Raw genomic sequence first — 12,977 nt, 5'->3', positions numbered from 1 at the left:
ACAAACCAAACCAGAGTCCCTTACTGCCAAGGGTAATCACAGGTGTCTCGTTTCATTTCAGGATGTGGTTAGTACCTTGAGGAACTGCAGGCACCAGAGAGAAAGCCTTAGACAGCCAGGTTGGATCGAGAGAGCAGATGCCTGGGAAGGGCTCACTTTAACCCTAAGTCTCTCTCCAGGAGGAAGAAAAGGAATAAAGGTGAACCACGCTGCAAGGAACCACAAGGCAATGCCAGGAAGAGGGAGTTGGAGTGATCTGGGTGATTCTGAGTGAGTCAATCCGAGAGGCCTTCCTCGAGGAGGTGAGTCTTAAGCACTGGGCAGCAGCTGGTAACTAAGCTTTATAGGTATACTTTGTTTATCGAGCTTTGCTTCATTTCCCTTCACAGATATTGTGAGGTTTTTTACGAATTGAAGGTTTGCGGCAACCTTGTGTGGAGCGCGTCTGTTGCTGACCAGCTTTATTTTTAAATTAAGTATGCACATTGTTTTGTTTGGCTTTTTACATAATGCTGCGGCATACTTAATAGACTACAGCATCGTGTAACCATAACTTTTACACGCACTGGGAAACCCCCAAAGAAACAACCAAAAAAAATTGTGTCACTTGCTTTATTGCCGTGGTCTGAAACCGAACCCACAATGTCTCTGAGGTCTGCCTGTACCACGCCTTTGTTTCTAACTGTGCTCCCTCCTTCTTGCAGGAGTGGGAAGGTAGACAGAGTTCAGGGAAGATGCGCCCTGCAGGATGGCTCCACACCTGCGTGGCAGACACTACCCCGTTCTGTCGCCCTCCGTGCTTAGCAGAGGCAGTCACAGAACTGATGAGGTGTCAGGGTCGGACAGAACCCTTTGTGCCCGCCCAGCACAGCTCAACCCCTGGATCAGGAAACCACCTCTACACTGAATCCCCATTTCCTCCTTGAAGCCTTCTTCAGCCTCACAGGGAACTCAGCCTTTCTCACCTTGTCTGTGCCATTATCGAGTTCGAATTTGATTGATGTTTGAATAAGTAATGTAGTCAGCGTTCAACAGGCAAAAAAGGTATTCAGCAAAAGATCTTTTTCCTGCTTCTCTGCCCTAGCTGGATGAGTGCTCTCCAGACCTGGTGTTACCAGTTCTTGTTCTCCAACTAGATTTAAAAATCCCGGAGTTCCTGTTGTGGCTCAGTGGATAGAGAGCCCAATATAGGGAGTTCCTGTCGTGGCTCAGCAGGTTAAGAACCCGACTAGTAATCCATGAGGATGCAGGTTCGATCCGTGGCCTCCCTCAGTGGGTTAAGGGAGGCCGCACACTGCAGCATAGGTTGCAGATGTGCCTCAGATCTGGCATCGCTGTGGCTGTGGCATAGGTTGGCAGTTGCAGCTCCACTTCAACCCCTAGCCCAGAGGCTTCCATATTCCATATGCAGGTGTGACCTTAAAAGGAAAAAAAAAAAAGTTCCATGGGGGGAGTTCCCTGGTGGCTCAGTGGGTTAAGGATCTGGCATTGTCACTGCTGTGGTGGTGATTTGATCCCTGGCCCAGGAACTTTCTGAATGCCAGGGATGCAGCCAAAATTAAAATCCTACCAGGAGGAGTTCCCGTCGTGGCGCAGTGATTAACGAATCCGACTAGGAACCATGAGGTTGCGGGTTCGGTCCCTGCTCTTGCTCAGTGGGTTAACGATCTGGCGTTGCCGTGAGCTGTGGTGTAGGTTGCAGACGCGGCTCAGATCCCGAGTTGCTGTGGCTCTGGCGTAGGCCGGTGGCTACAGCTCCGATTCAACCCCTAGCCTGGGAACCTCTATATGCCGCGGGGGCGGCCCAAGAAATAGCAACAACAACAGCAACAAAAAAAAAGACAAAAGACAAAAAAAAAAAAAAAAAAAAAAAAAAAAATCCTACCAGGAAAGGGATGGTCCTACACCTCTCTGTGTCCCTCTATGTCCCAGCTGGGATGAATTGTCCACCCCATCCCCCAAGGGAGTTTTGCTGCCACCATACCCTCCCTCCTCATCGGCACTGCTGCTATCATGGGTCAGACCCCCAAGCTCTTCTTAACCGGCCATCCAGCTGCCAGTCAGGTCCATCTCCTGGATACCCTCCACCAGCTGTCCTGCTACTATTCCTGTAATGCTGGGCTCCCACTAATCCCTTATTTCTCCCCATACCTCAGGTCAAGGGTAAATGTCTTGCCATGATGACGTGGTTTCAGTTGCCTCTCCAGCCTCCTCCTCTTCCTCCTCCCTGTGGCTTGGTGCTCAGCCCAAACTTATTCCCCCAGGGACTTTGCAAATGTCATCCTTCAACCCTCAAAGTTTACTGCACCCTCTCTCCCTCAAGCCCCAATGGTGACTTTCCTCGTGCTGTCTTCTCACTGGGTGATCTCTGTTTAAAATCTGCCTAGAGTTCCCTTGTGGCGCAGCAGGTTAAGGATCTGGTGGTGTCACTGCAGCAGCTTGGGCCGCAGGTTCAATCCCTGGCCTGGGAACTTTCATTTGCTATGGGTAAAGGCAAAAAATAAAAAAATCTCACTCCCCCGATTGACTGTACATTCCTTGAAGGCTGGGCTTCCTCGTGTCTTTATCTCCTCCATCTGGCAGATTCCCTGACATAAACCAGGTACTGACAGAATGAACAAATCCCTTTCCCATCTCCCAGACGACATCTAATATAAAATAGACTCTTAGAAAGATTTCATTTGATTGGATTTTGTTGCTACTGCAGCTGAATCTGATTTAAGAGAAAACCACCTGTCTCCCCCAGCCCAAAGTGACACCTGCCCCCGTCTTGACATCATGACAGCCACATGTTCCCCAGATCCAAGTGGCTCCAACCACCAGGCTTCCTCATAGACAGGAGCTTGTGTGTTTGAATGACAGCACTGATAGCTCACCCGGAATTGCTTTTAAGGCAGGGTAATGAGTGTGGCTTTGGCCAGGGACCAGGTGCCCGAGAAAACTGCTGGGAAACTGAGCAGGGATTTGTTAATGAAAATAATAGAAATAATTGATACCCATTATTGAGGGCTCGGTGTGTGCCAGACACTTGGCCGAGTATTTTACATATATTATTTCGAATTTAATCCTCACCACAACCCTGTGGGTTAGGTATGAGTTACCTCCGCTTTATAGATGAGGAAGTTGAGGCTTAGAGAGATTAAGTCATTTGCCCACGGGTCACACAGCAGCTGTGTGACCTGTGGGCAAATGACTTAAGACTATAACACTTTGGGGTGCTTACTTTACACACAGACTGCTGAGCTTTTCCCGTGAATTATTTCATTGAACTTAATCCTTATAACCAACAACCCCGGGAAGTAGGTGCTATTATTTTTAGAAGTGGCAGATCCAGGAGTTCCCGTCGTGGCGCAGTGGTTAACGAATCCAACTAGGAACCATGAGGTTGCGGGTTTGATCCCTGCCCTTGCTCAGTGGGTTAACGATCCAGCGTTGCCGTGAGCTGTGGTGTAGGTTGCAGATGCGGCTCGGATCCCGTGTTGCTGTGGCTCTGGCGTAGGCCAGTGGCTACAGCTCCGATTCGACCCCTAGCCTGGGAACCTCCATATGCCGTGGGAGTGGCCCAAGAAATAGCAAAAAGACAAAAAAAAAAGAAGTGGCAGATCCAGAATTTGTGCCCAGGTCTGTTGCTACCCACATCTGGTGCTTACGCCCTGAACCTTACCCTCGCACAGCTGTCCACAGAAAGTGTTGCACCCTCTCTCTTCCTCTGAGCCATGGAACTGTGGCCGTGGGATGGTTGCTTTGGCATACCTCAGTGCAGTCCCGCCTGAAAGACACTCTCCTTAGAATCTTAGATTTTTTAGGAGTTCCCGTCGTGGCGCAGTGGTTAACGAATCCGACTAGGAACCATGAGGTTGCGGGTTCGGTCCCTGCCCTTGCTCAGTGGGTTAACGATCCGGCATTGCTGTAAGCTATGGAGTAGGTCACAGACGCGGCTCGGATCCCGCGTTGCTGTGGCTCTGGCGTAGGCCAGTGGCTACAGCTCCGATTCAACCCCTAGCCTGGGAACCTCTATATGCCGTGGGAGCGGCCCAAGAAATAGCAACAACAACAACAACAAAAAGACAAAAAAAAAAAAAAAAAAAAGAATCTTAGATTTTTTTGTTAAATATGAGGAGATACAGAAGAATTTTTATAGAATATGCATCGGGTGTAAAGAACAGCAGAACCGGAGTTGCCATCGTGGCTCAGTGGTTAACGAATCTGACTAGTATCCAAGAAGCTGTGGGTTCCATCCCTGGCCTTGCTCAGTGGGTTAAGGATCCAGTGTTGCCGCGAGCCTGGTATAGATCACAGACGCAGCTGGGATCCGGCATTGCTATGGCTGTGGTGTAGGCCTGCAGCTATAGTTCCTATTTGATCCCTAGCCTGGGAACCTCTATATGCTGCAAGTGAGGCCCTAAAAAGACAAAAAAAAAAAAAAAAAAAAAGCAGAACCATTAGCAGCCACCATCTGCTTTAAAAAAAAAAAAAAAGGCTTCACTTTGAAGTCCCCTATGTGCCTCTATTCCCATGCCTTTCCTCTCTCTTCAGAAACTTTGGTTTCACTGTTGTTGTTGTTGTTTTATTATTGTTGTTGTTGGGGTTTTTTTGTTTTGTTTTGTTTGCTTTTTTTAGGTCTGCACCTGTGGCACATGGAAGTTCCCAGGCTAGGGGTCGAATTGGAGCTGTAGCTGTCAGCCTACACCACAGCCACAGCAATGTGGGATCTGAGCCGCATCTGCAATCTACACTGCAGCCTATGGCAACACCAGATCCTTAACCCACTGAGTGAGGCCGGGGATCAAACCCACATCCTCATGGATATTAGTTGGGTTCATAACCCACTGAGCCACAGCGGGAACTCCAGTTTCACTCTTTGTTTAGTTTTAGTTTTTTTGTTTTTGTTTTTTTTAAAGTCACACCCTTGGCATCTGGAAGTTCTCAGGCTGGAGACTGAATCCAAGCCAAAGCTGCAGCAACGCCAAATATTTAACCCACCGCACCAGGCCAGGGATCAAACCTGCGCCTCCACAGTGACCTGAGCTGCTACAGTCAGATTCTTAATCCACTGTGCCACTGTGGGAACGCCTCTTTAGTTTTCTTCATATGCAGCTCTACCACATATTCATCAACGCATTTACTTTTATGTTGTTTTAAATTTTCTATAAATGGACTCACACTGGAGGTCTCTTTCTGCAGCTTGCTTTTTTTCACTCAGCCTTACCCTCGTGCTGTAGCTTGCAGGTGTGGCTCGTTCTTTGCGATTGCTATGCAGCCCTCCACGCTGAGGCTATTTCACACTATCCATTCTACTGCTAACAGACATTCGGATTGTTTCTCATTTTTGCCTTCTAAGTCAGTGCAGCTAGAGATGTTCATGTAGGAGTTCCTGTCGTGGCTCAGTGGTTAACGAATCCAACTAGGAACCATGAGGTTGCGGGTTCGATCCCCAGCCTTGCTCAATGGGTTAAGGATCCGACGCTGCCGTGAGCTGTGGTGCGGATTGCAGATGCAGCTCAGATCTGGCGTTGCTGTGGTTGTAGTGTACGCCAGCGGCTACAGCTCCCATTCAGCCCCTAGCCTGGGAACCTCCATATGCCACAGTTGTGGCCCTAAAAAACAAAAACAAGAAAAATGAAACAGAGTCCATTTTACTCGATTTCTGGATGGAGGAAATTTAGGTCCAGGAAAGTAAAGTGACTAATGACAACATCCCCATAGCACCTAACGGAGCTAAGTTGATGTCGCCATTCAGCAGTAGAGCCTGGACACAAACCCCAAGCCCCCTTAACTCACCCTCACCCCTGCCTCGGCTCATCTCTCTCTCTCAACCCTCTCTTCTCAGACGGAGGCCCCAGGGTGTGGCCACCACGACACATCAAGCAGTTTCCAGGCTCGGGCCCAGCCCTCGGAGCTGACCCAGGCAGGGGCCCCACTGGTTCCAGAGGATGCGGCTCCCCCGCAGACGCCACTTGGCCGTGCGCCTGGCCGTGGTGGGCAGCGCCTTCATGTTCTTCCTCTTCATCCTGCAGCGGGATGTAAGCCACAGGGAGCAGGCCACAGAGAAACCATGGCTGAGGTCCTTGGTGAGCCAGAAGGATCACGTCCTGGACTTGATGCTGGGGGCGGTGAATAACCTCAGGGATTCGATGCCCAAACTCCAAATCAGGGCTCCGGAGCCCCAGCAGACACTGGTCTCCACAAACCAGACCTGCCTCCCTGGCTTCTACACCCCAGCTGAGCTGAAGCCCTTCTGGGAACGGCCACCACAGGACCCCAACAGCCCTGGGGCAGATGGGAAGGCATTTCAGAAGAAAGAGTGGACGCTCCTAGAGACCCAAGAAAAGGAAAAGGGCTATAAGAAGCACTGCTTCAATGCCTTTGCCAGTGACCGCATCTCCCTGCAGAGGGCCCTGGGGCCAGACACGAGACCCCCTGAGTAAGTAGCGCTGAGGCCTGGAGTGAGGCCAGGCTCTGCCAAAGGCTTGGCGGGTATAGCCATGGCCACAGGCCGAGTGCCAGGGAAAGGGCTGGAGGGGATTTTAGAATATGGGCAAGGATTTCCTCTAAGCCCTCACTTCTCTCTTTTTTTTTTTTTCCCTTGGTCTTTTTGTCTTTTGTTAGGGCTGCACTGCAACATACGGAGGTTCCCAGGCTAGAGGCTGAATCACAGCTGTAGCTACCGGCCTACAGCACAGCCATAGTAACATGGGATCCAAGCCACGTCTTCGACCTACACCACAGATCACAGCAACGCCGGATCCTTAACCACTGAGCGAGGCCAGGGATCAAACCCGCAACTTCATGGATACTAGTCTGGTTCCTTAACCACTGAGCCACAATGGGAACTCCTAAGCCCTCACTTCTTTTCCTGATTAGTCGCCCTTATCCCAGGAGTTGGGACTGGAGAGTAATATGATCAGGCCAGCGGGTCACAGGAAATTGTTGGTGATGGTAGTTTCAGATTACAGATTTCAGGAAATTTATGAGGAAATGGATTTGAAAGGAACTGTCAACTTTAAAGAGAAAAGCCTCTTGCCATGGCTGTGGCATAGACTGGCAGCTACAGCTTAGATTTGACTCCTAGCCTGGGTACCTCCATATGCTGCGGGTGCAGCCCTACAAAGCAAAAAAAAAAAGAAAGAGAGAGAGAGAGAGAAAAAAAGGCTTTTGGGAGTTCCACTATGGTGCAGCAGAAATGACTCTGACTAGTATCCATGGTATGGGTTCAATCCCTGGCCTCGATCAGTGGTTTGGGGATCCAGCGTTGCCACGAGCTGTTGTGTAGGTCACAGATGTGGCTCATTTCCCGTGTTGCTGTGGCTGTGGCATAGGCCAGCAGCTGTACCTCCAGTTCGACCCCTAGCCTGGGAACTTTCATATGCCATGGGTGCGGCCTTAAAAAACAAAAAAAAAAAAAAAAAAGAGAGAGAGAGAAAAGCCTTCTCCTTTCATTGAGTATGGAAATTGTAGTCACTTTTCTCAGCCATCAGATTTGCCCGTGGTTACCTGCCCTCGGGGACCCCTGGATAAGATTAACCTTTCTGCAGCACACGTGTTACTGAGGAAGAGAGAGCCAGCCCAGGGAACTCCTAGAGCAGATGAAAAAAGTGGGCTGGCGGGGGGTGCCCTCGGCCTCACAGCTGGGGCCCCAAGCCAGCTCTGGGGGAGGCGGGGGGTTTAGGGGTGGTTAGTGCCCGTGCAGAGGCCCAGAGGAGGTGGCAAAGAGAAGGAAAGCTAGAAGCAGGGAGCAGCTGTTCCCAGCCCCAAAGGCGGCTGGGTGTTCCGAGGCGCTGAGGATGGTTCTGGGAATCCGTGGACCTCACCCTCCCTGCCCACGGAACCCCCTAGGGGTCCGGAGAGCTGTATCCACGCTGCCCTCTTGCAGGTGCGTCGACCAGAAGTTCCGGCGCTGCCCCCCCCTGTCTGCCACCAGCGTCATCATCGTGTTCCACAATGAGGCCTGGTCCACGCTGCTACGAACGGTGTACAGTGTCCTGCACACCACCCCTGCCATCCTGCTGAAGGAGATCATCCTGGTGGATGATGCCAGCACGGAGGGTGAGGCTAGGGCACCCCCCGGAGGACGGGCCTGGGGTCCCCCGCTGGTATGCTGGGAAAGAGGGCAGGGGCTCTCGAGGGAGCGGGCCCCTCTTCGTGGCTTGTTGCCTGGCATCACAGCTCATCATAAACGCCAGGAGCAGAAAGAAGGCAGGTGGGGCAAGGGGGTGGGTGGGCCACATTCCTAGGGTCTAAACATTACTCACTTTTCACCCCAAGAGCTCCGAAAGCTTAGCAGTTCTGGCTTCAAGCACTCCTTCAGAGCTGCCAGGCCCAGCCTGAAGTCAGAAATGCCTGGAGAGGAGTGCCCGCTGTGGCTCAGCGGAAACGAACCCGACTAGTATCCACGAAGATGAGGGTTCGGTCCCTGGCCTCGCTCAGTGGGTTAAGGATCCGGCGTTGCCGTGAGCTGCAGTGTAGGTCACAGACGCAGCTCGGATCGGGTGTTGCCATGCCTGTGGCGTAGGCTGGCAGCTGTAGCTCTGATTCGACCCCTAGCCGAGGAATTTCCATGTGCCAAGGGTGCAACCCTAAAAAAAGACAAAAAAATAAATGCCAGGAGAGGTCAGGGCAGAGGGTGGGAGCGAGCAGGCCTTCCCTCTGTTTCCTACCTGATGGACCACTCTTGAGCTTGTGAAGGTTCCACCTCAGAAGCTCTTTTCGCTCGAGTTGTAGCAGATAAGCGAGGTGGCTTGCCAAACTTCCACCATTCAAAGCAACTCCACAAACATCGACTGAGTGCTCTGTGCCTGGCACTCACTTGGGCCTAGGGGATAGCATGACAAATGACAGATGAGACAGAGCGTGCCCTGAGTAGACTAACAACCCGCCTAGGTCACTTGACTGCTTACGACACCGACCACAGTGGTGTGGCCAGAACACACCCCAACGGCCGGGCAAGGGCGTGGGCTTGAGAGGCCGACACCCAGGGATTCAAATCCCAAATTCAAATCAAAACTGACTCTTCCTCGCTCCCTGACCTTGGGCAAGACACTATGCCTCTCTGAACCTCAGGCTCGTCTTCTAAAAATGAAGACAAGTGACTCCGTCACGTGGTGGGTGAGGGATCAGAGATGGGTGGTAAGTGAAATAACTCATGTGCTACCCGGTCCTTAGCCTCGAGTAAGAGCTCCATGAGCAGTCACTTCCTTTCATTCTTTGTATGGGAGCTGCGCACTCTGGGAGGTGTTATTTCCGTGCAGCCCGGCTGCGCGGTCCACGGTGGAGGCCAGATGACAGCTGTGCCTGAAAGCCTGAGAGGAGGGAGGTACCCGAGACAAGAGGTGCTGGAGGCCAGTCTTGGCAGAGAGAACAGCATCAGCAGAGCCCTGGAGACATTGATGTGTTTGTGCTGCAGAAAGTGGCACTACAAAGACGCTGAACTGAAATCCACGCTGTGCTACAAGTATTTCTGTAGGGGTCCTTGAAGGTGCTTAAGCTGGAGAGTGACCCTGTCTCAGAAGGATGGCGGCTTTGCGGGGAGTAATTGTCAGGAAGAGAGACAGAGGACCCAAGTCCAGAGAGAAGGTTCTCGCACTTGAGTGCAGGATGCGGGGGCCAGAACCAGGAAAGGGACCGTGGGTCGGATGCATCAGTAGACTGGGGTTCCCCCGCCCCTCCCCCCGCCCCCCAGGAGCTTAGCCTTCCCCCCAGGTGGCACGTGGGGTTTGGAGCTCTCCCAGCTTGGCTTCCTGTAGCCATGCCCCCACCTCGAGGGCAGGAGCTGTGGGGCCGCTCCCCTCCCCTTCCCCAGCCCACTCCTGCCCTCTGGGTGAGAGCAGTAGAAGGAGGAGCTGAGAATGAGTCCTTTTCTTCAGGGAGGGCAGACCCCCTAGCAGGGCTTACAAAGCAAAGGCAGATGGGGGAAGGGTCTGGAGGGGGTAGACCTGGAGCAGCAGAGTTGCCCTCTGGAAAGGGGCAGGGGGCGGGGGGCAGGTGGCCTTGGAAGTGGCCTCCAGGGAATCTTAGTAGCAATTAGAATGGTTGTCAGGAACAGGAGCCAGTGTATCTATCAGCTGCCTTCCTCAATCTGGGCTCTTAGAGTTCCCATTGTAGCTCAGTGGGTTAGGAACCTGACTAGTTTCCATGAGAATTTAGGTTTGATCCCTGGCCCCACTCAGTGGGTTAAGGATCCAGCCTTGCCACAAGCTGTGGTGTAGGTTGCAGACGCAGTTTGGGTCCAGTGTTGCTGTAGCTGTGACGTAGGCTGGCACCTGCAGCTTTGATTCAACTCCTAGTCTGGGAACTTCTATGTGCCATAGATACGGCCCTAAAAAAAAGGAAAACAAAACAAAACAAAATTGGGCTCTTGTCCCCCTGCCCATCCCTCAGAAGCTTCTTCCCTTGAATAACAAGTGGTGTAAGTTCTAAACGGTCAATAACTTGTCACTCAGAATTGTCAAAGGCCAGGAGTTCCCGTTGTGGTGCAGTGGTTAACGAATCCGACTAGGAACCATGAGGTTGCGGGTTCGACCCCTGGCCTTGCTCAGTGGGTTAAGGATCTGGTGTTGCCATGAGCTGTGGTGTAGGTTGCAGACGCAGCTCGGTTCTGGCGTTGCTGTGGCTCTGGTGTAGTTGGGCAGCTACAGCTCCGATTCGACCCCTAGCCTGGGGACCTCCATATGCCACAGAAGCGGCCCTAGAAAAGGCAAAAAGACAAAAAAAAAAAAAAAAAAAAGAATTGTCAAAGTCCATAAAGCACACTGTCCAATTGGGCAACTCCTCTGACCAGGCCAGCCAAGCGACATAGTGCCAGGCTGGCACAAGCAGCTTCAAAAGGGCAGAATGGCCTGTGCCTAGTAGGATGGGCTTGGCCGTAGCCTCTCCAAAGGGCCTGCCCCTCTCAGGCCACCAGATGTGTTCCCATTCCTTCTGGAGATCTCTCCCTGTCCCCCTGGACTCTCTCATAGAGCCAATTCCAGCATCTTGGAATCCACCTGCCTGAAGAACTCAAACCAGCCATTCTTATTTGGTTTCCTTTGATAGTCTGTTCAAAGCTGTGCCCTTCTTGGGGTTCCCATTGTGTCTCACCGGGTTAAGAACCTGACTAGGACTTCATGAGGACTCAGGTTCGATCCCTGGCCTCTCTCAGTGGGTTAAGGATCTGAGGTTGCTGTGAGCCTCAGTGTAGGTCGCAGATGATGCTCAGATCCGGTGTTACCATGGCTGTGGTGTGGGCTGGCCACCGCAGCTCTCATTGGACCCCTAGCCTAGGAACTTCCATATGCTGCAGGTGCAGCTGTTAAAAAAAAAAAAAAAAAAGGAAAGAAACTGGGAATCCTTTGGATTAGCCCAGTTTCTCCCACTTTCATCTTCCCTTGCTCGTCAGAACTGAAGTGAATGACAGTTCCTCTCGTGGCCTTCTCACCTCCTAAGAGACACCAGCCATGCAAGTCCGGAATTGTACAAAGACTCCGATTCTAGTTGAATTCCAACTTCCAGTGTCTATTGCCACAGGTCAAGTTGCCTTATTACCATCAAGTTGCTTTATTACTGCTTTTACTTCTGTCCTTGTTTTATAAGATAGGAAGATGTCTCTGTCATAACTCTATGTCCTGGATTTTCTGTTTTTTGTTTTTTTGGTCCTGGATTTTCTGGAAATGTTTCCATTTCAATATTTTCTTCCCCATAAGGAAATTCTACTACAATCACATGTCAATTTCACCTGCCAGTTTATTCCTCACACCTGGACATGGGAAACAGGCTGAGTCTTGATGTGGATTCAGAAATATGGCCCCGTGTCTACATGTTGTATCTGGGCAGGAGGATTGCAGAGTACACCCCTCGGGTGTTACACTCATTCATTTCTCCTTTTCTCCTTCCAAAGGGATTAAGAAAAATTTCCCCTTTGCAGTTAGATTTGAGGCTGAATAGAATAGAGATGGGCATGAAAGTAGCATCAAAACAAGCAAGATAGGAAACAGTAGGAAGTCCTCCCTCAAGAAAGGCTTTCTGTTTTTTCTTTTCTAGATTTTTCAGAAGCCAAAGAAGAGGGGGAGAGTCCTCAAGAGAAGAGTAAATAAATGCAGGTCACTGGTGTATTTCATAAGTATTGATCAGTTACCTACTGAGCACCAGACCCTGTGTAGAATAGCAGGAAATGATTGAGCACGGTGTCTGTCTTTTTAGAGATTACATTTTTCTTAATGGGAAAGACAGAAATCACTTCAGGTAATAATAAGTGCTATGAAGAAATTAAGAGGAAAAATAAGACTGCAGATGAGGGGCTAATGAGTAATTAGGCAGCTCTTATAGTCAGAGGAGCCAGAAAAGGCTACTCTGAGTGCTCCCCACAAAGGGAACAGCCAGTGCAAAGGCCCTGGGGCAGAAATAAGACCAAGATGGCTGAAGCAAGCAAGGAAGCAGAAACAGCACCCGCGAAAAGTGAGTTTACACAGGAGGTGAATCACAGGACCTTTGTAAGCTATCGTCAGTGTTTGGATTTTTCAGATGTGTGTGGTAAAATATGCTTAACCTTTTTTTTTTTTTTTTTTGGCCTTTTTCTTTTTTAGGTCCACACCCACGACATGTGGAGGTTCCCAGGCTAGGGGTCGAATTGGAACTGTAGCCGCTAGCATGCACCACAGCCACAGCAATGCCAGATCTGAGCCGTGTCTGTGACCTGCACCACAGCTCATGGCAACACCGGCCGGCCGGATCCTTAACCCACTGAGCAAGGCCAGGGGTCGAACTTGCATCCTCATGGATGCTAGTCAGATTCGTTTCCGCTGAGCCATGACGGGCACTCCCATCTTAACCATTTTCAAGTGTACCATTCGGTGGCATTAAATACATTCTCACTGTTGTGATACCATCTCCACCATCTATCGCCTGACGCATTCATCTTCCCAAATTGAAACTCTTTGTCCCCAGCCCAGCCCCTGGCAACTCCCATCCTACTTTCTGTGTCTGTGAATTTGACTATTCTACAT

At 50.8% G+C, this 12,977-nt stretch overlaps 1 protein-coding gene and 1 long non-coding RNA gene across 7 annotated transcripts in view; one reads left to right on the top strand and one right to left on the bottom strand.

Moving 5' to 3' along the window:
- Positions 1 to 12,977, bottom strand: part of LOC146403181 (uncharacterized) — a 329,068-nt gene that overhangs the window by 122,285 nt on the left and 193,806 nt on the right. The window lies entirely within an intron of this gene.
- The window catches only part of GALNT6 (polypeptide N-acetylgalactosaminyltransferase 6), a 38,767-nt gene that overhangs the window by 7,490 nt on the left and 18,300 nt on the right, over positions 1 to 12,977 (top strand). For all 6 annotated transcript variants that reach the window (XR_014803203.1, XR_014803201.1, XR_014803202.1 and 3 more), the window contains exons 2-4: positions 180 to 302; positions 5,831 to 6,424; positions 7,874 to 8,046. Coding sequence is in view for 3 of the 6 variants with exons in the window: in XM_021081728.2 (XP_020937387.2) it covers positions 5,934 to 6,424; positions 7,874 to 8,046 (664 nt within the window). In the remaining 3 variants the exon portion in view is untranslated. The remainder of the gene's footprint in view (positions 1 to 179; positions 303 to 5,830; positions 6,425 to 7,873; positions 8,047 to 12,977) is intronic.

Source organism: Sus scrofa, chromosome 5 (genome assembly GCF_054392235.1).
Source record: "Sus scrofa isolate SSC_HxYL_T2T_F1_AM1 chromosome 5, Sscrofa_HxYL_maternal_Yorkshire_Landrace_v2.0, whole genome shotgun sequence".
Taxonomy (NCBI): Eukaryota; Metazoa; Chordata; class Mammalia; order Artiodactyla; family Suidae; genus Sus; species Sus scrofa.
The sequence above is the reverse complement of the archived record's forward strand: the minus strand, read 5'-3'. Positions and strand labels throughout refer to the sequence as shown.